The sequence below is a fragment of the Canis lupus genome, chromosome 18 (assembly GCF_048164855.1).
Source record: "Canis lupus baileyi chromosome 18, mCanLup2.hap1, whole genome shotgun sequence".
Classification (NCBI taxonomy): Eukaryota; Metazoa; Chordata; class Mammalia; order Carnivora; family Canidae; genus Canis; species Canis lupus.
Window position 1 is genome coordinate 5,529,971 of NC_132855.1, and position 27,629 is coordinate 5,557,599.

The following is a 27,629-nucleotide window of genomic DNA, read 5'->3' on the forward strand; positions in this document are numbered from 1 at the left end:
GAACTATAAAGGACAGGCTATTGTTGGTGGTAAAAAGCAATACAACCTTTAAATTCTTTTTTTTTTAATTTATTTATTTATGATAGACATAGAGAGAGAGAGAGAGAGAGAGAGGCAGAGACACAGGCAGAGGGAGAAGCAGGCTCCATGCAGGGAGCCCGATGTGGGACTCGATCCAGAGGTTCCAGGACCAGACCCTGGACTGAAGGCTGTGCTAAACCACTGAGCCACCCGGGCTGCGCCAATTTTTAATTTTTTAATTTTTTTCAATTTTTTTTTTTAAAGATCAGTTTCAATTATATGGCAGGGGAAATGTTACAAACGTTGGCGTTAATTATGCCGGCTAGTCATGATTAGAACTCTAAAGATCTTCTAACAATTGGGCTTTAAAATTTTTATTTCTGCCAAAATCCACTTGTAGATTCTTTGAACATATTGTGTGTGAAGAAGCATGACATGCTAGCAAAGAGTGGTGTCAGGGTCACCGGGTTGTGCGGTGCCCCGCTTACCTCTGACGGTTGCTGGAGGACTGCTGTTCATCTAGCTCTTCCTTCATGAGCGTTGGTTACAAAGCAGTTGTGGTTATGGCCAATGGAAAAATGTGGAAACCGTTTCCCATCTATTGTTGTTCAGTCTTCAGCTGCGATGAGTAATCTTGACTGTGAAAAAAGTCAACAGGAACAGGGAGAGAGTGTGTCCTGCATTCCAGCAAGGAATGGACTTTCCGGGGAGGCCTGTGAGTGAATGCTTAACGAGCTCAACCCAGGCAGGTCCATGGCGAAGCCAAATCAACAGCAGCGCCCGGAATCATAATGATCAGTGAAGCGTTGTCAATGCCAAAATGAATTCCTAATGAGAGGAAAAACCACAAACTCTTCGTTAACCTGCCTCAACAAGAAGTTAGACCCAAAAAGAAACAGATTGTATTCTGGTTATAATAGCTGAATTGAAGAATTGGCTCCACCTTCATGAGAAATAAAGATGAATAATGTTGTTAGCGTAGGTATAAGATCTGAAATGGATAGATGATATAATGAATAAAATAGTTTTTCTTCGATACCCCTAAAGATAACTTTAGGCTTGGAGGCAAGTTAATAAATTTCTCCAAATCATTTACTAAAAAATGACCACATGGCGACTTATTTGCCCCCCCTTTATTTTTTTTTAAAGAAGCAACCTTAAAGGGCAGCTCATGCTTTATAGGTTACTAAAAATATAGAGCTAAAAGGGACACCATTCATCCAAATCAGTTGTCTTAGAGATGCGGAGATTGAAGTCTAAATACATAAAAAAGAAAAAATAAATAAATACATAAAAATGATTTGTTCTTGAAGAGTTTTGCGGGAGTAAGGAGCATTTTAAAGTTGATAAATAACTAGAGTTCCTGTTAGTAGTTTCTGGGACATAGGATTCTTAAGTAACCTGGGGAGATCTACTCACGGTAAAATTGTGAAGTTAGTTGCCTTTTGTGTTCTCTTATCTTCTGCAGCCCCTGCTCCCCAACCTCTCAGGTCCCCACCACCCCAGGTCCTCTTACGCTAAACTGGCTTCAGCTGATTTCCACTCTAGGATTAGAAGTCCAAGGTTTGACTGCTTACAGTGATACTGGTGGTTTTAAGAAGCAGGAACCTTTCCAATGTTTATCAACACCGAGAAGCCCAAGACTGCCCAACTATGACTTTGTCAGTGAGTTCAGAAAAGAGATTACAGCTACCCCTAAGTGTGATATAGAAAGAATAACAACCAGGGTGACAGAGCACCCAGCTGGCGTTCCCAACGTGGGTCACAGCTCTGGAGCCTTGGAGTCCCGCTGGCTAGTGAGTTGCTCATTGGAAGGTTGGGGGCCTTAAGGAGAAAGTCAGAAGGGGAAGAGGGAACATTTCAGAGGGTGTCTATTTACATGCATAAATACCAACATTTTTACAAGCTCTGTGTTCAGCTGAACATTTATCCTGTTTTTCAGCATCACCACCTCACACGCCTTCTACTGAATTCCATTCAGGCCTTCTTCCCATACCTGCTTTACCTTCTTCCATCCTTCCATTTATATATGGAAAAAAATTAGCTTTCTAGATGAAAATCTGGCTAATCCTCTGATCCCTTTTTATCCCTCTTCTGGCTTGAAGTGGTCCCCTGGACTCTTCCTTGTTGTGCCTTTCCATTTTGAGTATTTTAAATATTTTTTTCTATTTATTTTCTTAAAAAAGAACAAACAACTATTTGTACATTCAAAAATCTTCCTGAAAAGATGAGAAAATATTTTTTTCATCCAGTTTTTTTTTTTTTTTAAATTAACTTCACTCCGCTTATTTGTAAAACGGAACACATATTGACATCTTAGCGGTGCCATGAACATTTAATGAGGTGATGCACTTAAAGCACAGAAGATACTGCGTAAGTCTTAACAGATGCTAGGGGTAGGGACAAATTTCAGCCTACAGGTTCAGAATCAAAATAAATATATTTTAAAGTATTTTTCTTGTAACATAGCTTAACCATCCAAGATACGGCAAATTGTATAATCAAATATCATTTTGCCATATTTGCTTCAGATTTTTTAAAAGTAGAAAACATGGTTACTACTGAAATCCCTTGTGAGATGTAACTCTCTCTTTTTTTGTAACAGAGCTTAATTTCTTTCACCCCCCCCCCCCCGCCCCCCATACCTTCAGGTGGCAGAAACTTTTCTGCCATTTTGCTGGGATTGCACCTACTTCCCAGGGGCTTCTGAATTGCTACGGAATCTCAGGGTGGGTCTGGGGAGGAGTCTCTTCCTTCGCTGTGCATCTTGGATCTGCTGATAGGTACATCATCATCCTGTCTATCTTCAATCATTGGTCCATTCAGGGTGTTGCTACTCTGTCCTTCATGTTCATTCAAAATGCTCTTTAGGCCCAGAGACACTTTTTGCTACTTCTGTGTTTTTTTTGTTTTTGCTTTTTTTTTAATTGGGCCTCTATTTACATCTAATACATTTGAATGGGCAGGCCTGATGTAGCAGCCTGGAGCCACCCATGGTGAAGGTGCTGCAGAGAAGAAATGCCCTGCCGGGGTACAGAGAAACTCTAGGGGTTGCTATCTCCACAGGCCCTACTCAGAAACAGGAGGCACAACTGTCTTAGCGATTATATCCTCTTAATTTATCTGAGCCTTGGCTAAAGACACACATATGTCAAAAATCTTTTTGCTTATTTTCCCAATTTCCTCCCCCTTGCACAGGAAGCCATGCTTGCATATCACCCAACAATTTTTGTGTGACCTGAATTCCCCCAGGCATTCACCAGGGGTTTTGGAATCAAGAAAAGCCTTATCTCTGCTTTTCTGCTGTAAGGATCCTTCCCTAGGCTTAGAGGTGGGTGGGGTAGGGGAGTGCTCCAGGGGCTACTAGAAAAGAACGTAAGTTAACGTATCAGAAGTGTCATCATTAAGTTTTCTTTTTTTCCTTCAACCAAATCCTGCCAAGATTTTGCCAGAAACATCTGATAAGCTCTATCTGGTATTTCTGAATTATAACAAACCCTTAAATCCAAATTTTAAATATTTAATATTTCATTGATAGCCATTATTTACATTTATTTATATTTCATTGATAACCTTGTGTTAAGGCTTTTATCCTTCTAATTAACTCAAAATATTGATAGTGGAATAATATATCTGGCCTTTAGCTATCATGTCAGTTTACTTTCCAATTTTCTTATCAAATGCTTTGTTATCCAAGACCAAACCAATCTGACTGGTTATTTAATATTATTGAAATAAGATTAATTCTTGGGAAAGCTTTTGGATAGCAAATCCTGTGTAGAAAAGTACAATTCTTCTTGGTGTCCTAACTAAAATTGGTAAAGGTATAGTTGTACACACTGAATCAGTGTGGATGAGGCTTTCTGGCTATGTCTGAGTGATATCACAATAGCTAATTAAAAGTGAAAGATGATGTGAAACAACACTTTTTTGTCATCATATATCCACTACATATTTTAAAACTGAATTTTAGGGTGTATCAATCAATTAGTGCTACAATCATTTGGCATCAATAAACTACTACAAAACTCAGTAGCTCAAGAACAACCGTTCGTTCACACAGACCTATGGGTTGGGTGGGCTGGGGCTCAGTTGATGTAGGCTAGGGCCACTGGGGCAGCTCTGCTTTTCACTGTAAGTCTGTGCTGGCTCTGTTCCATATCTCTGTGCTCCTTGGACCCTCAAGCTATTGCGGAAGATTCTTCTCATGATCCAAGAAGTAGCAGATACAAAAAAGGAAGAGGAAAAATATGCCATAGGTTCCTGGAAGCCTAGACCTGGAAATGACACTGCCCCATTCTGTAGGGCAAGGTAAGTCACGTGACCTAGGCCAAAGTCAAGGGTTGGGAAGTGAATTTCATCAATGAGGCCAGGGCAGGGTGTGAATACAGGAAGGCGTAAAGATCCCAAATCTACATTCAGTGTATTCATCGTTAGGGACTGGTTTTTGGGTTCAGTTTTCCATGTTTTAATCTAGTTTATGAGATATACCCTTTTGCTGTCTTTTAGTTCCCATAAAGCTATACATAGTTTATTAAAAAATCTTCCCAATAAGTAATTGATAAAAAAATCTCTTAATCTTAAATGCCAACTTCTGTATGAAGTTTTTTTTTTGTTTTTTTTTTTTAAGATTTTATTTATTTATTCATGGGAGAGAGTGAGAGGCACAGACACAGGCAGAGGGAGAAGCAGGCTCCATGCAGGGAGCCCGATGTGGGACTTGATCCCGGGTCTCCAGGATCATACCCTGGGCCGAAGGCAGGCATTAAACCACTGAGCCACCTCGGCTGCCCTGTATGAAGATTCTTACATATGATACTTGACAGAGGACGTCAGTGAGAGGGACCTAGACAGGTCATAAGATGCGCTCTCCTGCCTTAACACAGAATGTGATTTTCCAGACAGTTAACAATTTATCCTACTTTCAAAACACTAGGCCATCATCTTGTTATCATTGGCATCACCATTATTATTATTTTGAATTATTGTTTTGGATTTTATTGTTGTTCTGATAAAATTTTTGGTTTTCTTTGAGAATGTAGCAAAATATTGTCTCTAAAAGTAGGTGTTCAAAACTTATTTCCTTACATTTTCTTTTACTTATAAAATATTTTCTTTGAGATACTTTTTTATAAATAATATTAAAAGCAGGGCAGCCTGGGTGGCTCAGCGGTTTAGTGCCCCCTTCGGCCCAGGGTGTGATCCTGGAGACCGGGGATCGAGTCCCACCTCGGGCTCCCTGCATGAAGCCTGCTTCTCCCTCTGCCTGTGTCTCTGCCTCTCTCTCTCTCTCTGTGTCTCTCATTAATAAATAAATAAAATCTTAAAAAAATATATAAAAGCAAAATCACAAAAACAGTCTGGTTTGTCATCTTAAAAGTAAATTTAAATATTGAGAAAATGCTAAATGATAAGCAAATACAAATCACATTGAGTTCTTTTTTTAATTTGTGCTTGGATCCATGAAGATTTCCAGGTTCAATTTATCATCTCATTATAAAGACATAAGAAATCAAACTATCTGCTATGAAATTAGATTATCTACCTATTTTGACTATTTTAATAACTGGATTATAATAGCCTTAACAAAATAACTGATCCAGCATTATTTATTTATTTAAAGATTTGGTCTAGCATTCTTTCTTTCAAAGATTTCTTTATTTGAGAGAGATAGGGGAGGGGAGGGGCAGAGGGAGAGAAAATCGCACACGGATTTTGGGGGGCTTAATCTGATGATCTCTTGACCCTGAGATGAAATCAAGAGTTGGATGCTTAACCGACTGGATCACCCAGGTGCCCCTGGCCTAGCATTCTTTAAAAAGAGAAAATCTTAGTCCAAACTTAGAGCCAAATAGTAATATAACCTAAGGATAATGCATTCAGAAAGCACGAACTGAAAGGTAAATAAATGTTTGGCTCATCTTGTCATCTAGATAGATTTATATCAATAATAAAAATAATAATCACAGTTTTATCTAATCCAACATTGAAAATATTAAATGTGAGAATTGGGCATAGCAATTTTTAGAAAAATTGGGATCAAGTGATGAACCAGATTACTACATTTCATCTAATTGAGAGAAGTAGAATGTTTAGATATGCAGATAATGACTACATTTCCTCCTATTCAAGCAAAACAAAATTATGGCCATCCTTTAGAAGTGTGGAAACTCCATAGTCATTCAAAGTATAACTTAGAAAAAACAAAACAAAACAAAGTATAACTTAGAAAACCTAATAGGACAAAATATAATACGATATGATATAATGTTATGTAGCATATCTGCAATATTTACCATTTTATAATATACTAGTAGAGTGATTTTTTTACCAGGAGTGTTTTAATAGCATATTAGAATAAAAATAAACAGTGTATTAGAGCATCACATCTTTTATTTTAACAAATAATTTAAAAATTCCATTTCAATGATAATGAAATGATAAAGAATAAAATGACATTATCCCCCGAACACCAGCAAAAGTTATAAGGAGATACAGACTTCCATATTTTTCCTAAGTTAATGTAAATATTTGGGAGGAGCCCTCCACAAAAGCTCTTTGTTTTGTAACCAACCCGCCTGGCTTTAAGTCAGAGCTCCATTATATAACAACGGAAACTCTCTTTCCTTTTGGCCCTTTCCCTAGTAAATAAACTATTTACCAGGAGCTGCTTTTTACCTGGGGGAGATTTATCTCCACAACTACTCCCTTTGAGGCGATGATGCTCAATCCTAGAGCATTTCACTCTTTAAAAGGTGTATCTAAGTTCATATTAACCATTCATTCAGTGGTTTGGTCTTTACAGAGAACTCTACTTTCTTACAATCATATGATGAGTGAGTTTGTTTTTTCACTAATTTCAGAGAAAATCTGTGATTGCAACATTAGCTTTCCTATGCACTAGAGGATGGGCTTCATTCTGCACTACTGGTTTTGCCTTCAGTTCAGCTTACTTCAGAGGAAATGTGAAAGTTTTAAAAGTAGGTCTGGGGGATTATAGCTGTGAAACAGGTCCTAGAATCCTTCCAGAGGGCCAAATATCTCTGTCAGTTTCTTCTTTTCTCTGTCTGCAGCTGCTTCATTGTCATTTCTTTCTATGTCTTACTCAAGCTCTACTAGGGCCTTATTACTCAAAGTGCGGTCCAGGGAGCTACGGCATCAGCATCTCCTGAGAGCTTGTTAGAATTCAGAATTTCAGGCCCAGTTCCTGATTTACTGAACCCAAATCTGGACTTTGACAAGATCTCCAGGTTATTCGCGTGCACATCTACACTTTGAGAAGCTGGGACCTAGGAGAACCTTGAAAATGCACATTCTCTAAAAGCATTTTAAGGGGTAGGAGTTATGCCATCAAATATTACTTTCCAATGTAAGAACTATAAATGAGAACTCCCCCTCCGTCCCCTACCCCCCAACGCGCCTGCGCACACACACAATTACTTGCCAAAAGAGTCTTTACACGATGGGAAGAACAGTAGGAACTGAAGCCTGGATGACTTAACAGGGAATCCCAACTCCACAGGAGGAAGTAACAAACATACTATTAAAGAAATATTTGTAAACAGATGGAAGGAACCGTCATTTAAGGGGGAACCCTCCAGGCTAAGTTGGCCAAGTTGCTCGCAGGGAACTGGCAGTTCTTTTCATTTCTATAAACTGAAGGCTTCTTGGAATGTGAAATCAAGAATTACAAAATGGGTAGCAGCCAAGATATTTTTTTTTTTTTTTTTTTGGTATGAAAGGTCCTGAGCTATATTAAACTACCCCATTAGCCACACCCAAGTAGTATTGGTGGGTAGGAAGAGTTGAAGCACCACTCTCCTGTTAACTTTATAAGAAGATAAAGGGGTTTCTTAGGGACTGCTTGAAAGTCACCCAAACCCATCTTGCACCATGAAATGTTTCATGCTGGGCAGACCTCACTGCAGATTTTAAAGCTGGAGAAATATTCCCTTCAAACTCTGAATATTTCTTCAACTCGAAGCATCATAAAATCGTGAAAATCTTAAAATGAATCCCTAGTTCAATATGCAGCATTGAACCTGTCTGCATTTAATCTGTCCCAGATAAATGAACGTTCATCATTCCCAAAGTTCTTCCAGGAAAAATATTTCACAACCTTCTCTTTACTGTTTCCCTTTGTTTGAATATATTTATGATCACAATCTTATGGTGTGTATCTATGCTAATTATAAGAGAATTCCACTTAGGCTTTCTCTCCGAAAAAAATAGTTTTATTTTTTAATTTTTTAAAAAAAAATTATTATTTATTCATGAGAGACACAGAGAGAGGCAGAGACCCAGGCAGAGGGAGAAGCAGGCTCCATGCAGGGACCCCGATGTGGGATTTGATCCCAGGACCCCGGGATCATGCCCTGGGCCGAAGGCAGACGCTCAACTGCTGAGCTACCCAGGCATCCCAATTACTATTTTTACCTGTGAGTGAAGAATCTGGAGGAGAAATGAGTATGGGGATCACGATACTTGTTATCACTATAGAAAAATGTTTATTACATTTTTACGTGTGTACGATGGAATACTATAATGTCATTCTACAATAGCACCTAATACTGTAGTAAAAATTACAAATATATTTATAACTTTTTACTAATATACATACAGACATACAAAAGCTATCACACACTGCTATTGCAATTTTTAAGTTGTACAAACCTATTGAAAAGCAGTATGACAATATACAACCCTACCATTAATATTAATATGACTGTATACTTCAATCTAGTTTTTTCTGCTTTCAAAAATTTATCATAAGCAAATTACCTTATAAGAGGAAAAACATTTATATATGGCTTTCCCTGGGATTTCCGAGACTAAACAACTGCTAATAAGACCGGATAACATATTTTTTATTTTTATTTTTTTATTTATTTATGATAGTCACAGAGAGAGAGAGAGAGACAGAGACACAGGCAGAGGGAGAAGCAGGCTCCATGCACCTGGAGCCGGATGTGGGATTTGATCCCGGGTCTCCAGGATCGCGCACTGGGCCAAAGGCAGGCGCCAAACCGCTGCACCACCCAGGGATCCCAAGACCGGATAACATATTAAAAGACGTACAAACTGACAAGAAATTTCCAACCAAGTGAGAAAAGATACAAAATGTGGCTTCTGTTTAGAAAAATGCATGCTTAGTGTATATAGAAATCATCACTGTAATTATTAATATTTTACGTGTCAAGCCGTCAAGTATTGAGGAGAAATGTCACCATTGTGCTTTTGATCCATGTGAGGACTTGTTAGAGATAGTGAAATTTTATGAAATTTACAGAAGATAGGAATAATAACTGATATTTGAAAAATATTCTTTCTCATTTAAGCTAGAGTTTAGAGCCTAGAGCACAGACCGTAAAGGGAAAGCGTCTGCTCAGGAGAGCAGGGTATAAGGCTGGGGGAGGGCTCAGGGGTCAGAAGGGGACAGAGTGAGGAGGGTACAGGGCACTCAGTTACCACCAGCTTGGGGGGAACTCTTATCACTGAGGACTTGGAACTGACTCCATTGATCAGAGAAAGGAAAAAAAAAAGGGTGCTTCTCAGGGCAGGAAAGGTGACATGACTAAGTGATGAATGAAAAAGAAGAATTTGGCTAGAAGGGAGAACAAATCATTAGAACAGCTATGCACACATGCTAGAAATAGCAAATCATCTCTGTAGTGATTAAGAGCCTAGACTCTGGTGTCAGATTCTCTTGGCTCAAATCCTCACTCCCACTGAGATCTTGGGAAAATCCCTCAACTGCAGGGCATCAATTTACTCCTCTGAAAAATGGGGATGATGATAAAATCCATATCATGGGATTAAAGGGCAGATTAAATAAATGCCTAGCAGGTAATAAATGCTTAACAAATATAAATGTTAGTGTTTGTACCAGAGATCAGAATTGTCTTGGTGATACAAGGCATGAAGGATTCCAACCAGTTTCCCCCTCCGTTAAAGAAGCATGTTAATCCTTGCTACTTGCCTCCCTGGGAAATTGTGTGTTTATCCTTCAACTTTCCAAAAGACTTCTTGTTTCACTTGTCCCAGTTAGCTGAGCCAGCAGTTGGCTGGAGCTGGTATGCCATTCAGCTAGAGAAGCAGGTCCTGCTTACTGCCCTTCCCTCCCCTTTTGTTACTGGCAGGTGCTCGATGACAGGCTACTCGGAGGCAGGGAAAGAAAAGAATGCTCCAAAGATGACCTTTTGCTCTGATCTCTTCCTGATGCGTTTATGTCTGGGAGAAATATTTGCCCTTGCTTACGTGCTGTTTCCCACTCTGAGTCATGTCTCTTCCTTTCTCTCATCATTTTCCACCCCTACCTTTTCCTATAATGGCAAAAACCACTTCTCCAAACGTGCAGCCAAGCTGAGTGACCTAACACGTCCGAGTGCAGGCGGATAGGTGTCTCTGTCCTATTTTTGGATAATTGTTGAAGTGGTGTCCTCTGATTTCTCTGACTGCTGCGTGGTCTTCTTTCTTTGCCACAGATAACGTGGCAACAGTCAACAGCACAGAGAGGCAAGGTGAGAGAGAGACCGATGGTCAGAGGTTGTAATTCAGTTTTTGCTTTACCTTTTGCTTTTCAGCATTATCTTTAGGGTACAGGGTAGTAGCAGAGCCCTCAAGTCCCCTTCCACGGTCCTTTACATTCAATCAGACATAAGTAACATTTCTTTATGGAAAAAAGAAAAGTCTTTAAGTGACATCAAGTCTCTCTATGCTCGTTCATTTTCCATTGTCCCCTTCACTAGAGGTTTGGAGCAGGAATGTCCAAAAGCAAAGCCATGATGGCTGAGGATTGTGTCTTTGGAGCCTCCTATTTTCCCTTTTTCTGTCCCAACTTCCTCCTTGGTACTCTCACGTGGAGCTCAGCTCAAAGCCCTCTCGCAGGTCCCTTATGTAGTTTTCAGTATCCCCTTCTCAGATCCTTCATTCACATAAAGTAAAGGATGACTGTTCAGCTGATAGATGGAAGAGTTACCCTACGCAGGGGCATCTTTTACTTAACACAAGCATCAGAGGGTAAGGTGCCATTGGTGGCAGTTCAGACATAGTGCAAAGCAAAAGGCTGAGGAGCAGATACGAAAATGTCTGAAAAATATAGCAAAGGGTCCCTTTTGTTCATTTTGCCATTTGGGGTTGAACAGGGAGAGGAAACGGGGATGATTAAATTATGGAAGCCTGACTTGTTTTTACTCCTAAAAATTGTTGCCTGAATATTTAGTATATCTTTATCCTCACCTTCCTCCTTTAATACTTTTCTTTTGTCCACACACACACACACACACACACACATGTATATATATAAATACCTTGAAGGAAAGAAATATACCAAATCCTGGTTTATGATAAATTACGTCAATGGTGGTAATTTTTCACTGCAGTACTACCTACATTTTTTTTTTATTTTTTAGTTTCTTAATGTGCAGCCTTCTTAACATTCTTTAAGGTCTTGTTATCTTAAACATTCTAAAATGACAATGTTGAGAGCTAAAGAAACTGAGCCATTATTTATATGATTTCTCTACTGTGCTATTTAATTTGTCCTGGGATTCAAATGAGACAATGCACGGGACTGGGTTTTCTAAAATGTAAAACCCCATTAAAGAATCTTTTTGTATTATACATTTCAAAATGGGGAATAGGATAGTGAAAGAAATAGCAATTTTTATTTTATTTTTTTTAAAGATCTAATTTATTTATTCACGAGAGACGCAGAGAGAGGCGGAGACATAGGCAAGGAGCCCGATGTGGGACTCAATCCTGTACCCTGGGGATCAAGCCCTGAGCCAAAGGCAGACACTCAACTGCTGAGCCACCCAGGCCTCCAAAATAGCAATATTTTTAAAATACCAGAAACTGTGTTTCCCAATGAGCTTCTAAGTGCTAGTATTTCCTACCCCTGAGATGTGAAAATACATTTCAGATAAGAGAATTGAGAGTAAAGCATTTCCCCAAAGGATGAAATACACCTAATATGTTTTAATATACATTTTTGTTTTCCCAACTGATGGTTCATGAGTGAGAAAATGGTGAGAAAGGAAATCTTATTAGAATCAGTATGTTTCAAACCTCTCTTGCAAATAAAGAAAATTACGAAGTTGAAATGTGATTCCCATCCCAGCTCTGCAATCATTCCTAGTTTTCTTCAGTTATTTATTCTCATAGTCATTCATCCAGAAAATATTGACTGAGCTCACCAAGTGCTGGGCCACCTCAGGAAACAGAGACCAAGTCATGTTTTTGGTTCTCAAAGATCTATCTAGCAGTCTAGAGGGGCTTCATGGGGTGAGTTTTCCATGTGGGAAGTGAGAATAGGGTCTGCACAAGATTTTATCTGAAGTCACAGAAGAGGCACTTGATGTGGAGGAGTTTTAGAAGCGGGGGTGGGACAGGCCTTGAGGAGAGGAGTGATGTTGGCACAGGGACAGAGGAGAGAGTCGGGCACACAAGAGCTGCTTGGCACTTCAGTAAGGGCTACAGTAGGCGGGGCCGAAGATAGCAGTGGGGTGATAGTGAAGGCCTTGTATACATAGCTTAAGAGCTTGGATTTTGGTCTAAGAGCAATCACATACATTTGATAGTTTTATGCAGGAGAGCGTCATGGGAGTTTTGATAAGATCACTTTATTTTTCGAAAAGGAAGATGGATTGGAGAAGATCATATCGAAGGCTGGAAGTGAGGCCCATTAGGAGGCTGTGGCAATGGGCTAGGCAAAAGATGAAGGTGGCAATGATTATGGTGACAGAGCAGTGATTTTGGTAGAAACATGTCCAAATAAAATACATTTTAATTAGAGAATAGAAATTAGCAAAATAATTTTGCTAATTTTGCTAATTTTCTCTGAAAATACCGCATTATTTTCAGAGAAAAATGTAACAACAATAAAGACTCAGAATTGTTAAAGATCTAGGAATCCCTGTCATGGAGAATCAAAGCCACATACTCATCTTCACAATCGACTGAAGATTGAAAAGTCAATGTGGGGGCGCCTGGGTGGCTCAGTGGTTGAGTGTTTGCCTTTGGCTCAGGGCGGGACCCCGGGGTCCCGGGATTGAGTCCCACATCGGGCTCCCCACAGGGAGCCTGCCTCTTCCTCTGCCTGTGTCTCTGCCTCTCTCTCTGTGTCTCTCATAAATAAATAAATAAATAAATAAAATCTTTAAAAAAAGTGAATGTATTCATTATTGTATTTATAGCACATCAGCCTTCTAATTGATAGAAATTTGTGATTTTTAAAAAATTCCTGGTCTGAACAGCTAGATTGTTTTTGCATATACATAGGCAAGTCTTCATCCTACTAAAGTCACAGAAAGCAATGAGATAGGAAGCTCCTGAGATCCTTTAATTTCCTTCATTAGAGATAAGAAAACTGAGACCCTGAGATTAAACCCCTTGCAGGTGACACACCTCAGTAATGGCAGTGCTGAGACTGGAGTCCAGATGCCTAATCTGGAGGGCGGGCCTTTTTCACTCTAATAGCTTCCCAAGAAAGGCATCTAAATAAATTAATGGGAAGTGGATGACTGTTGAAAAGAGATTTTTAGGTTCTTCAAAAATATAAAAAACGTTTTAGAAAGCCAAACACCTGCTTTATTATTAGAGGTTGGTCATTTTTCCAGATTAACTGACGAGAAAATCCGTGCCAATATCAGCAACTACTCTTAACATACTCACTTTCCAAAAATAATTTTGTACTCTAGTCTGGCTTCGTGGTACCACTATCCAAGTACATGTGATTTATATTGTTTTACTTTCTTATTTAAAAAATTGAAAACAGAAATATCAGTTTATTTAGGATTAGCAAGAGACTTCCATTTCATGAGGAAGATGAAGTATGATGACTTTGTGAACAATTCATTGTGTATACTATTCATCAAGTGATAGAAAAATTTATAGGGAACCTGTTTAAGTGCTGGGAAAACAAATAATTAAATTACTAATTCCATAATTTTTCACAAATACATTCCTGAATAAGCAGCAACTCATGTATTTTTTTTTTCCTGTTATGGGTTTTTAATGGCTTAGGAAAAGGTTCTTTACTGATCAGTTTTATATCTAATGTAATAAAAACAATGAACACATTTTATGAGTTTTTAGAAAGTTTATTACTGATACTTATCATCTATTTGCCCCACCCCCAAATAAAAGAACCAACATATTTGTACATGAAACCTGGGTCCACTTGATAAAAAATTTCAATCTTTGAAATAAAATAGTTAATGGCAAATCTCAATAAAAATTCATTTTGACAATAATCAATGCTATTCAGAAATAAGGAAATCATATGTCTTACTTGTTAAAACTTAATGGGTTTTGTTATATGCCTGTGTGTATATATTTTGCTTTAAAACTTATCAATAGCTATTGGAAAAGATATGATTTAAGCTTATGATTTATTTAAAAGCATATTTTAGTAAGCAAATACTTTCGGCCAATCAACATATCCACATATTTTATAAAACACTTTAAATACAACTATATAGTTGTACAGTTTATCGTATAACTATAAAATCACAAGACTGATTGACTTTTAACATAATAAAATCTATGTAGTCAAATGAGTGGTAATGTTTTAAGGTAATGATCATGGGACTCTCAAGGATGCTACAGAGGCACTTTTGAAGTCTCTTTTGTAGCTATTTTCAAAAGGATAGGAGTTTCATAGTTTAATCATTCATTTACTTTGGCCCCCAATAGTATTCCAGTTCAGACATCCTTTATATTTACCAGTCTTGGCAACTTGGAAAAGTAAAACTAATCTTCATCGAATGAAGATTTGTCATCTATGAAGATGTTCAAAGGAATGTTAATTCAGGTTCTGATAATAATTCTGAAATTTGAGCATTTACACACTTTTAAGATGTGTAAATTATAGTAACCACGTATATCATAGACATCTTCTGTATATGCCTCTCATTTTGGAATAATGAGATTTTTAAAACAACAGTGACTCATAACATTGAAATAGGACACTATAGTTCAAAAATGATAAGAACCATTTTATACTGTATAACAAAATCCATATCAGACAATATCTTGGAAGGGTATATCTGTTGGTTTTTGCATGTGTGTGTGTGTGTGTGTGTGTCTGTAGCTCAATCGCATGGGCCCAACAAATTGACAACTTTCCTGTAAGTCTCTCTCCATGAATCACTGCAGTTGAAATAGTGCTTAAGTGTCAGAAATAGCTTTTATGTAAAATGTTATTAAATAGCACCAGTATTACTTGAAGGTAAAGTGAGACATTAACAGGAACGCAGAATACAAGTTTAATTTCTAACTACAAGAGAGAAAGCATCTCCCAGATGAAATACCAGTTAGATTTGGATTATTTTTAAGGTCACAGCCAGGAAAGCATCACTCATGAAACATTTCAGGATTTTGCTTGGAAAAGTTAGAGAAAAGCCCTGTATATCGCTCTTTTACATTATATTCCCAAAGAAGAGATATATGCTTACGTAATCAAGACAGTGCAGTCTCACCAATGAAGTTCCCCATGAAAGATACATTTACTCATTTTATATATTAGTTCAACAAGATAACAAATATAATAAAAGTACTTAAAAGCAATCTGATTAGAGCAACATTTACATTAAGTACAAAATATACAGTAAAATGAAACATCTTATTAAATAGACCTGTAGGTTAACAATACCTTACTTAAAGGTACACATGTTCATGACTCTATTTTCACATTTATTTGTCCTATATTTGATAGCTCCTATTACCACGGCATGCTTTTGTCACTGTAATTTCTAGGATCTTTGTATATTTTTCCTGTAAGTATTCCCATGACTTTATCTGCAAAGGTAATTTAAAAAGCATTGCTTTCAGAGTAAAAAAAAAAAAAAAGAAATTCCATATTTTTTACAAGCAGTTGTGCACAAAACTATTATAGTGTTTGGGAAACGTCCCTCGATCTTTATAAATTCATCGTTATAAAATATGTACTTTTGTACTAAAGTAAAGACTTGCCTTTAAAATTAAGTGTTGCCAACCTACTGTATTATTCTGGCTCTAAAGTTAGATACGAAATCCTTGACTATGAATTAGAAGAGCATTATTTGAGAAGATCTGCCAATCAACATTTCCAAATGTGGTTGCCCATCTTAAAAATGTTTTCTTAATTAGAACAGTTGGGGATGCTTAGAACAGAACAGTAGTGCTTTTGCATTATAACAACAAAGAAGTATTACAGTATCCAGCTCTCCAGCCCTGGGGTCCAAGTGCTCAGTCGTGACTCACTTGCAAGCTGACAGAAGAGAAGCTGCGTCCTACACTTGAACACAACGGGGCAATGACAGCATCTGTTACACTCTTCCATATGGTCTGCACCGAAGGCAGGACCATGAGGCAGGTCTTCACGAAAGGCATTATAATCCTGGAATGGAGGAAGAGATTTGTGTAGGCATTACTGGTTTTACCAAATAAGGCCGCTGACTCTTGCACGTGCATGGAAAGATATAATGATGGCCGAATTTACCTAAATTTGGCTGTACATTTGAAACAAGTAAATAAACAGTGACCCTCAGAGTGATGAGATGCGCAGAGACATGTTGCTTAAAAAAATAAACGAGCATGTAGATACTAAACACTAGTAGTCTTTCGGTAGGTGGCATGCTACCTAAAAGAGTAAAGCAAACAAGAAATAAAACAGTAAATGTATCTGCCCCTAAACATTAAACCTGCTTAATTCTTCATATTTTCCTGAGGTTCTACTTCCAGTTGCCTCATTCCACTTCCCTATCCCTTGGGCGAGGCTGGCTTGGATACTCCTTTTCTTTGGCTTCTAAAGTACAAAATTTCCTAATCCTCAAATTTACCAAAGGGGATCATAAATAGATGGCTCCATTTCTGTCTTTCCTACTAGAATGGAGGCTCTTTGAGTGAGGACACCCTTGAACTTTATCAAAGATTTGAGCTGAACCGAATTTAGCATTCCGTCATGCTTAATATTACTAATTTTTCATAGTTATTATATACACTGTGTGGTAGAGCTGTGTGGTAGGATTAAAAGAACCCTGCAATTATGTCAGAACTCTTAGGCAAAACAAAACAAAAAAACCTAGGCTATACTGGAATTATTTTTTCCTTATGTCTTTTCTCAGGATAATTTGCAAATGTTCATATTCCTCAGGCTGATTAATTTTCTCTATAATCTTCTGAATAATGCTCTCTGTTGTGGAAGTGATATTCGAGCACAAAAGTATCTTTGAATTCTCAGGAATTGTTGGTAGCCTCAATGGAATTTTTATTATTATCTGGATGGGCACAAGGAGGTAAGGTTGATTTTCCTGGTTTACTATTAAAACGGGACTTAAGTAAAGGTCTGCTGTGCTTAGCCGAAAGGGAAGGGAAGATCTGTCCGATTGATTGAGATATTTTTAGAATACTGAATTATTCATATCGACTGTATACACATTTATATTTATCTCATATCTTGTTCCAAGTGCTAAAGACTAAAAGAAATTTTTAAAGAAAATTAATTACGGGGTGTTTCAGAGCTAAACAGTTGAATGGAATGCTGAATGATGACAACTTTTGACTTCTTATCCCATTGTTTCTCACTTGATGTATGGCCTTGGGTGTATCACTACAAATTAAGGTAGAACAGGAGCTCTGACAGATTGGCTATAAGGATTAACACTTACTGTGCACCCTTGAAACGTCTATATGCTGCTGTCATTATAATGTACATATGATGCCGTCACGCGTAAGTAGAACAATGTGAAATCAGAATAAATAGTGAAAAGAAAATAATCTCAAATTGCATGTACTATACAACTAAAGTGTACATCAGAAGGCTTCCTAACCAAATCTACTTCATTAAGAATATAATACACTTTCTCCTCTTCCTTAGGCTAAGACATTTTCTATCGCATAGCTTCTTAGATCTCCATGTTCTAAAAGGGAATTTAAGCACAGGACAAAAGCGGACTTTCCAGTTCAGCAAAGTGCAGCTGCTTACATCTGAGACTTCAGTTGATAGGATATGGTAAACTCATTTTAGTTTTATTTTCTTTAAGTTGTTGTTCTCTCACTGTGGATCAGAGGATCGGATGCTCTTCAAGCACTTCTTAAAGAAACCTTTTAATTTATAGAATGACACACTCCTCCATTGGATAACAAAGCCTTTGGAACAAGAGACTCTTACTTAGCTTTGCATTAAGTATAGTGTCACGTAGGTTGCATGGTCACAGCAATTTGCTATGTTAAAAAGCACCGGATGTTATACTCTATGTTGGCAAATTGAATTTAAATAAGCTTTTTTAAAGAAAGTAAAAATCTCTTCTTGAAGAGAAATTGCTACTATCATATTTCTGCAAGTTGGACCATCTATTTGAATCGCATCCCAGCAAAAACAAGGGTTAAGGGAGCTCCAACCACATTCCTTTGATATGATTCCCTTCGGATCAATGATCTGCTGTTGCCAGATGGTGGCTATCTCCCGAATGCGGTATGGTGTCAAACCGATCCACTGGTCCCTCATGGCCTGTACTTCTGACCAAGGATCCAACATCACCAGATTGAGTTCTGGGTGTTTGTTGTTGTTGTTATTTGTTTGTTGAAGCAATCTTAAATCAGATCCATTGTGATAATGTCATGTGGCTTGAATATCTATTACTGAATACTTTCATAGCTTTCGTTACCAACGTCTTGGTACTAAACAACCCCTGCCCCCTGCCAAAAGAAAAAAGAAAGAAGGGGAGTGAAACAGTGCAGGAGAAAGGCTTATTCAAATAGGTTGGTTCTTTTATAAGGCCTTTCTTTCCTTGATCTGGTCTTATCATGTCATGGGAATGTAACCCATTAATGATAAATCTATTTTATCAATATATAAACTAACTTTTAAGCATTTTTTTTGTTTGAAGTTACTTATCTACTTACAATCACAGCTGCCTGATGATGAATGGATGATTGTTAAATATTAATGTCCCGCATGAATGTAATTTGAAAAACAAGCTGAGGTTAAATAATACATTTTATGTAGCTGAAAAAAGAAATGGTTTGATGATTCACCACTGGAAGCACTGCGCACACAAAAACACCTTCCGTTTTCAGGAGAGCCAGGTGAAGGAAGCATCATTTGGTAATTGTAGCTTTACTTAGGTCTTCCACTATTTAGAACATGAAAACCATTTTGTTTTCAATTCCTCAATGGGTGCTCTAGGAAAGCCCAGCTTTGTTGATCATACACATGGCACTCTGTATTTCTAAACAGCTTAATAGCCAACAGTTTACAATATGCTATGTGGTCACTCAGGTTTTCACATTTTTGAAAGAGGTTAGATGACTGGTTTTGGTTAATTAGGAATCCAAAACTTTATGTGCTGGCTTAGGTGTCTTTTAAAAAATCCATGTGCCTAATGTCAGAATACGAGCTAACCATACATCTGGCCTTAGTGAATTTGCTTGTGTATAAAGGCAAAGATTTTCATTCCCCTGGCAGTCTTTTGGCACTTTCAACATATTTTAGTTGTTTTCCATCTTTAGTGATCAAATTAAATTGATGTTCTTTGTCCTTATTTGGTGAATTTTTATTTATCCACTTTTTATAAAGATTTATTTATTTATGTGTGTGTGTGAGAGAGAGAGAGAGGGAGAGGGAGAGGGAGAGGAAGACAGTGTGTGAGTAGGGGGAGGGCTAGAGGGAGAGGGAGAGAAAGAATCCTTAAGCTGACCATGCTGAGCCTGATCAGGATTCCATTTCCTGACCCTGAGATCATGACCTGAGGTGAAATCAAGTCAGTGGCTTAACCAACTGAGCCACCCAAGTGCCCAGATCTTTTTTTTTTTTTATATAATTTAAAAGACTTTTTAGACTCCTTTTTCTCTGTGAGGACTTCCCAGTGCCCCCCCTCCATCTTCCTCAATGGGTTTTCCTCAGCATCTACTTCTGTTACGTAGCCAGCTGCCCTGGTATGCTGAGGCAACTGAAGCAGACCCTACAACTTACTCATCCTTGGCCCAGCGCCCAGCGCCCAGCACAAACTAAGCACTCAATACATTTATCTGGTTGAGCTAACTAGCTAGTTAAGTAACTAAAGCAAATTGATTTACAAGGTAAAGGGGAACTGAGAATAATTTTGTAGCTTCTAGCAATGAACACAATACCTGTTAGGGTGTGAGGGTGTGGCAATACCATGTAAAGTGATTAAGAAAGACATGGAGGCATTTAGGATTATACATTTTGCCAGGACTGCCCTAAGCACAAGCTTGACAACTGTTGCAATACTGGGGGATGATCAGAATGTTCCATCTCTCAGGACCAAGTGAATACCTTTTACAACAATAGCAACACAACTTCTTGGTAGATGTAACACTTTCCTTTAAAATTTTTTTAATGCTTGAAAGGTTCTCCAAAGTTTTATGATGCATTTTCAGTGTGAATAAGGTCACTCAAAATATCCTATTAATGCCCAGTAGGTTTCTATACTCGTTTTCCCTTTAAGTTGATGCCACTCCCCATGTTGTGTCATGGGTGAAAAAAAGTAATTTGGAGCCCTTCTCATTTCCTTATCCTGCAGCTTGGGCGTTCATTCGTTTCTGTGGGGGATTCCTCACCTTAATGGCACACACAGGGCCTCTCCTCTGCTGTCATCCTTGCCATTTGCTAGTGGCAGGGCTGGAGCTGCCCCTCCATCCATCGCACGCCTAACCAGGCCTGACATCCCTGCTCAATTATCCTGTCACTGGCGTCCTGCTAGGGGATCCCGTTTGTTTTCGCCCAAGCACAGGTGGTGACCGAATAGAAGGTGATGGAAGACCTGAGTGCCTTGCCCGAACCACGGGCACAAGTCCTAACCCGCAGCCTGTGCGGCGGGGAGCAGGGCCCCCAGGTCGCCACCTGCACCGTCAGCTGGGCCTTAGGAACACCCGAAGGAAGGTCACTTCTGTTTAAGCTCCTCAGCCAACCTAGGCCCCTAAGGAAGGCCCTACCTGGCCCCCGTTCCCGCCCGGGCGCCCGCTCTTCTCGCAGCAGGCCTGGGGAGGACGGGGTGCGGGGGGCAGGGGGCAAGGCACGACCCCGCGGTTCAGCGAGCCGGCGCCCCGGGGTGCCCCTTCTCACCAGATGTGCAGGCAGCTGAGGGTGGCGAAGAGAACCCCTGCCGCGAAGGCCATGGGCATCGCCAGGAGCAACGTCAGGAACTTGTAGATCACGTACTTGCTGACCTCAAACAGGGCATGGCTGCAAATCCACACTTTGTCAAAGGAGTGCGTAGACACGGGCTCCGCGATCACGTCCTCGAAGCCCACCTGCAGGGGCGAGACCAGGGGTCACGAACCTCTGCCGCTGCGCCCCGGGGGGGGGGGCAGGAGGGGCCGCGGCGCCCCCGGGTGGGGGGAGGGGGGCAGGAGGGGCCGCGGCGCCCCCATCTCCGGGGCGGGCGGGGCACATCACATCGGGGCCGCCAGCGCCCCCCCACCCCGGCCTCCCCCCCCTCCGCGAGGTGCGAGGCCCCGCGCCCCAGGCCGCCCCGGGCTCACCTGGAGGTGCGAGTTGAGGCGGCGGGGGTCGCGGTCGGAGCCCGAGTCCGCCAGCTGCTCCAGGTCGCCGAAGTCCACGGCGCTGTGGCGGCTGTAGGCGTCGTCGTCCATGCAGAGCTGGACGTCGGCCTTCTCGGTCTCCAGCCCCATCGCGGCGCTCGGGGCGCGGCGGCCGCTGCTGCCCGGCCCGGGCCCCCCTTCCCGCCGCCGCCCCGCCCCGTCCCGCCCCGCCTTCCGCGGGCTCCGCGGCTCCCGGGGCGGGGGACCTGGGGGGGAGGGGGACCGGGAGGGAGGGCACGGACCCGAGCCCCGCCCCGCCCCCGGCCCCGCCCCCGGCCCCGCCCCGCCTTGCTCCAGCCCGAGCTGCCGGCTCCTGGCGGAGGACGGACCCGAGCCCCGCCTTGCCCACCTCGGGCCCCCGCAGCTCCCGGGTCGGGGACCCGAGCCCCGCCCCGCCTCGCCTTGCTCCAGCCCGGCGGCTGCGGCTCCCGGGGGCGAGGACGGACTCTAGCCCCGCCCACGCCCCGCCCACGCCCCGCCCACGCCCCGCGCCCGCCGGCTCCTGGAAGGGTCAAGGCCCCGCCCCCGCCACGCCCCCGCCCCGCCCCTTCCGCGCCTACCGGCTCCTGGAGGGGCCAGGACCACGCCCCCGCCACGCCCCCGCCACGCCCCCTCCGGGCCCGCCGCTCCTGGGGGCCCGAGCCCCGCCCCACCTCGCCCCGCCCGGGAGGTGGCTCCCGCCCCGAGTCCCGCCGCCACTTTTTAGCCGGGTCGCAGCCCGCCTCCGGCTGGGAAGCGTCCAACGGGCACATTCGGGCCCCCGGGGACCCCGGGTCCCCGCCACCGCGGGGCTGCAGAGCCCCTGGGTCCCGGCTGATGCCTGGAACCGCGATCCTCAGCAGCTGCGCGACGCAGGGCTGACGCGCTCCCTGCAGGGAAGCGCCCAGGTGCTTAGGAGCGCGGGTCTAGAGCCCCAGGTTTGTCTCCACCTCGCGGCTCTACCCTCCACCGTGTGCCCGGGACCCAGCTGCCTCCTTGTAAAATGGGAGCAACTGGGCGCGGGGCGCCTGGGTGGCCCAGGTCAGGATCCCCGAGTTCTGGGATCAGCCCCTCGTGGGGCTCCTGCTCCGTAGAGAGCCTGCTTCTCTGCACCCCGCCCCCCCCCCCCGCTCCTGCAGGTGCGCGCTCTCCCTCGCTCAGATTAATACATAAATATATTTTTTTAAAAATGGGAGCAATTGTTCTTGCTTCACAGTGGTCGCTCGAGAATGAAATTCCTGCAACACCTACACGCTCTCGGAACACACAGCTAGGACACACCTGATTGCTAGGCAGTCGCACAGGTGCTGGAGCATCCAGCCAGCACCGCAGCTGCCGAGCTCCCAGGGCCCACAGGTGTGTGAGCCCGCTGGAGGCGAGGCGAGGAACGAGATGCTCCGGTGAGCTCCCCGTCCCCGGGGTGTTGCACTCTCAGAGCAGAAAGGAGGTCTCTCTCTCTCTCCCTCTCTCTGCCCCCCCCCCCCTTTCTTCCCTTCTAAATTAAAACTCTTAATTTGCCTTTGAATCAAGCGCTGCTGAAAGATGTCATTTCCTCTCCAAGATGCAGCCGCATTCACAACTACCTGTGAACAAGCCCCTGCCAGGCTGCAAGAGAGGAGCCAGACTGCCGAGTGGCCCCTCAGAAGCTTTCAGAAAGGAGGAGTTTGCATGTTTCCAAGGGTTAAAAAAGTCTGGTGGACTTAGATCCTTCTTTGGGGAGGAAAGTACTCAGTGAAAATTTGCCAAAAGCAAAAGGGTCTTAGCCTTGTGGGGTTGCCGGCTGCTTGCTAAGACGGAGTAACAATGCAGTTAAGTATTGCTGAAAATCAGTGTATTGGGAACTTGCTGCATGTATCAAATCCTGGTGTGTGAACTGGATTTGAAGAATCACTTCTAATTAAAAAAAAAAGGCTGTTTTTGAAAGAAAACAATAAGAATTATACACAGTTAAGAATTGACACAAAGAGCAGGATCTGAATAAGAATTATACACAAAGAGCAGGATCTGAATAGGAAAACTATTTTGGAACCAAAACTCAATATTCCTAGTCATTAAATGGATGGCAGTGTTGGTGCCCCATGCTTGAATCTCATGCCTGTCACAGAGGTGGTCGTGTTTGCCCATTCTCTTGTTTCTTACTCTTCTTTCCCAATTTTATTCAGGTTCAGTTCATTCCAAAGTGGTGACTTACACATTTTGCTTATTGCCTTTTCTATCCTTCTCTACCTCCTCCTTAGCAGACTGACTCTAGGAGTCGGGGCTCTTCTGGAGTTGTTGCCCCAAAACTGTTTATCAAAGTGAATAGAAGACATTAATGCTTAAGAAAATTCATACTAACGATTACTAGGAAATGGAAAAGAAATGAATTTATAGCGAAATAACCTTTTGTAAAAATTTATTTTCCTTAATAAAATCCCAGATTTTAAAATATTGCTGAAGAAGAAAGTCATTCCCATGGTGCTAGAGTTGAAGCAGTGGCTGAAAATCTGGCTAAGCGTCTTTCCTTTCTTTGTCCTCTGATCACGTTTACATTTCCAGTGGGATTAGTAAGACATTTGCAATAATTTTCAAAAGTAATTGACTCATTTTTCAGGCATCAGGGCCAGGAGGCCAAAAAGCGGAAGAAATTAACATTGTCTTAATGGAACAGCTTAGATTATGGATTCATTTGTAATATGATAGGTATTTATGAAAATGTGATTCTAAAACCTAAGCTAAGAGAAACCCATCTAGGTTTATCGTATTTTGCATAGGGCTTAAAAAAGGATTAACTCATTCATTCACTCTCAAACTTTTATTGAGTACCCCCCCATGGATTGATCTGTGTGAGGTTCCTATTTTGATGAAATTCTAGTTCATTTCATCATTTTAATACCAAAGATTTTTTGAGAAGAGCTATAAAAGTGATTTTGCTTATCTTATGAGTAGATGCTTAGAAAATGTTAGTTACTGTTCTCAAGGAGTTTGAACCCATGATTACCGAGGCAGATGGTCCCTATTCACTGGAAGGGGGATCTACCAGAAAAGGAAGAAGACAGGAAGGGGATTGAGCTGAGCACACACTAGTATCTCCCAAACCACAGGATTATTCCTTTGATAACTTTCTTTAATTTTTTTTAAATTGCCCTATAACCAAAGGAACTAAAAAAATTTTGTAATAAATACATACTGGTACATTCATCTTCTGGCTGTTATAGCTTCTGACAAGAGGGCTGATTTTCAGATGTGGCATATTAATATGTTTGAAGAATAACAACTGAATAATTGATTAGTTTTTATGAGTAGGATAATTTGTAATAATTTTGTTCCTCACTTTTCTCAGTGTATTGTCTGAGAAAAATGATTTTTCTAGTTCATTGAAAATTGGAGTGCATTCTTTTATGAATGAAAATAGCTGATTTTTCCCTTCTACTCTTCCTTTCTCCTTCTTTCTCTCTCTCTTTCTTTCTTCCTTTCTGTCACAAATCACAAAAGTGTCATTTTTTTCTCCTGTATAGCTTATGAACAACGTTAGGCAGGGTCTGTTTTACAAATTGCCATCGTGAAATTGGTTATTAATGATAATATTAATTTTAATGAAAAATTAATGAAATAATGACTCCTTAATTTCACCATACAGTATTATGAGTTAATAATGTTTAAAACATTTGGGGTAGACCAGACTTTCTCAGCCTCAATACCATTAACATTTTGAGTCAGATCATTCTTTGTTGTGAGGGGCTGTCTTGTGCATCGCAGGATGTTTAGCAGCATCCCTGGCCTCAGTCCACTGAGTTGCCAACAATAGCACTCCCCAGTTTCAGCAAACAAAAACATTTCCAGGCATTGCCAAATGTCCTCTGGGATCCAACATCACCTTTCTCCTCCTTTCCTGGGCTGAGAACCCTTAGGTAGCACATTATTGAAACAGTTCTTCGTGTGAATGGGAAAAATTAAGGTCCAGCTGTCCATTTACAACCCCGTGCTTATGATAAATCTCAGAATTGTAATGCCAATTTGTCACAAACTCCAGGGAATTTTGAAATTAAATTTAAGGATACTTGTTTGCTCTCTTAAGTTTCCAAAGAACCCCTTATCATTGGTTACAGATTTTCCAATGCACTGCTGGTATTATTTGAGGGATATATATACCGCATTTGGAGACCAACAAGAAGCAACTGTCAGGCCCTGTCTACCTTGCAACCTCCTGCTCTTCCCTCACAAGAGCCAGAATGGATAATTACAGCTAGAAAAATGGAAATTGGGGATTTCTGGATTTCCCAGGTTTGTAAGGTTTAGTAATTTTTGAGACTCCTTAGCAACTGAATAGCTTTTCAAGTTTTAGGTGAACTTAACAGAGAAGTCCAGGGAGCTGTTGGTGGAAGAGCCAGGCAATTGCTTAAGCATCTCCTCCTAGACTTGCTCACTCCCAGCAGGCACTAAGCCTGGGCAATTTGGAAAGACCTCCAGTGTGCTCGCTGTATGACCCATTCTCTCTGTGGATAGTGGCTGTTTCTTGCATAACTCCCTGTCCCTTAGTCCTTCATCAGTGTATCTCTTCCTCTTCTTCCCCCTCCGTCCCCATTGCCCAGTTACCCCTTCCTCAATACACAGGACAGCCTCTCCCCAAACAATTTAAAGGAACAGATTTTAAAAATACCTGTTATTAAAGTTATTCAATAATCAACTGTTGTGGCGTGGTGCCCGAGAGTTGCATGGCATTTAATAAAAGCTTGTTCATTTTTTTTCTTACCTAAGACTTGTCTTTTTGTAAACATTGTGGGTAAAATTAGCCTTGTACTGGTGAACCAGGGAAATTTTAGTTTGATATTAAGACATAGTCATTTATTTGTAATTAGTGCCAACTTAATCTTCTGGCTGTTTCAAATAGCACCTGCTTTGGCCAAAAACCTCTTCTCATACACAAGAATTTCCAGAATTCACTTTTGTTTGGAAACACTTGACTATAGAAGTAGACAAGGAGAAGTACACTCTTAAAAAGTCCATATTCATGATTAGAGCTGAGAGGATAGGTCTTTCCATTCTTATTCAAAACAATGTGTGACAATGAATTTCAGATTTATTTTATCCTGTTTTCCATAAGTGAAGGATGTTCCTGTTTAATCTTCTGATTATCCCATTCATTTCTGGAATACTGTATATATAAATAAGACACGTCCATAGGGCTTTGATATTTTATCTTTCCAGAACATGAAATAGACACTAATTAGCTTTTGGTGAGCACCAGCTCTCAAGTTAACCTCTTAATAAGTACAACTTCTTCTGTATTCAAATGGGAACATATTTCTGTAAAGATGAATCGTTACATGTTTTCCAAATACCAATTGAAATATGCACAATAAGACTACTAATTATTAAAACAACAAATCTAGAGGTTGTTTTCTTGACTTGGGGTTTTATTTTGGACAGAAAAAGTATGATTTAATTTGAAGACTTGTTTTCTCTAGCAATTCTTTTTACAAATGTTATTTCACTTTCATTTAGAGTAAATGCCAGTTTAAAAACATGACATAGCTCATCTACTTTCATCAAGAGAAAGAAAGATGGAATTATTTTTGGTTTTGTTCAATATTAGTGCATATTTCCAATATAAGAATAAAGACAAAACCACAGAATACCTTAGTGTCTTAGTATCTATTAGGTGACATTTAGTGCTCAAGAGAGTCATCTGGGAATCAAGAGCAAGGGGAATCCAACTGCACGGAGCAGATGGAAGATTGGAATGCCGCCAAGGGGCTGGGCAGAAGAATTTTTAGATTCTATTTTTCATTCAATAAATATGTGGGAAGAATTGTGTTTCTACAGTTTACTAAAATAATATTTGTCTATTTCTGTTCTGTGGTTACCCAAAACTCTAAGGCAGATTTTTACACTTACCTAAAGGCACAAAATAAATTCAGCAATTTAGGTTGTCTTTACGTTCTCTTTCTGGGCCACTGAAGCCCAGTTAGGCCCTCTGTCTGCCAACTGCTTTTTAACTTCTAGGTTCCTAGTTTGCAACAGTGAGAGGATTGCACCTGAAGGTAGATATTAAAGAAGTTATTTATTTATTTAGATTTTATTTATTTATTCATGAGAGA

The 27,629-nt window shown here is 40.8% G+C and overlaps 2 protein-coding genes and 1 long non-coding RNA gene across 9 annotated transcripts in view; 1 reads left to right on the forward strand and 2 right to left on the reverse strand.

The window, feature by feature from the left end:
* Positions 1 to 780, reverse strand: part of CAV1 (caveolin 1) — a 35,721-nt gene extending 34,941 nt beyond the window's left edge. Inside the window, exon 1 of the mRNA XM_072783344.1 lies at positions 510 to 780. The gene's annotated coding sequence lies outside the window, so the exon portion shown is untranslated. The remainder of the gene's footprint in view (positions 1 to 509) is intronic.
* LOC140608608 (uncharacterized) overlaps positions 1 to 27,629 on the forward strand; it is a 347,241-nt gene that overhangs the window by 101,289 nt on the left and 218,323 nt on the right. The window lies entirely within an intron of this gene.
* On the reverse strand, positions 14,103 to 21,731 carry CAV2 (caveolin 2). Of its 2 annotated transcripts, XM_072783346.1 has the most exons (3): positions 21,511 to 21,725; positions 21,092 to 21,279; positions 14,103 to 16,402 (listed from the first exon to the last, which is right to left on the reverse strand). In XM_072783346.1, the coding sequence occupies exons 1-3, from the start codon at positions 21,658 to 21,660 to the stop codon at positions 16,252 to 16,254; spliced, it is 489 nt and encodes a 162-aa protein (XP_072639447.1). In that variant the 5' UTR covers positions 21,661 to 21,725; the 3' UTR covers positions 14,103 to 16,251. The 2 variants fall into 2 exon arrangements, with proteins under 2 accessions (XP_072639447.1, XP_072639448.1); XM_072783347.1 differs by lacking the exon at positions 21,092 to 21,279 and having other exon boundaries at positions 21,511 to 21,731.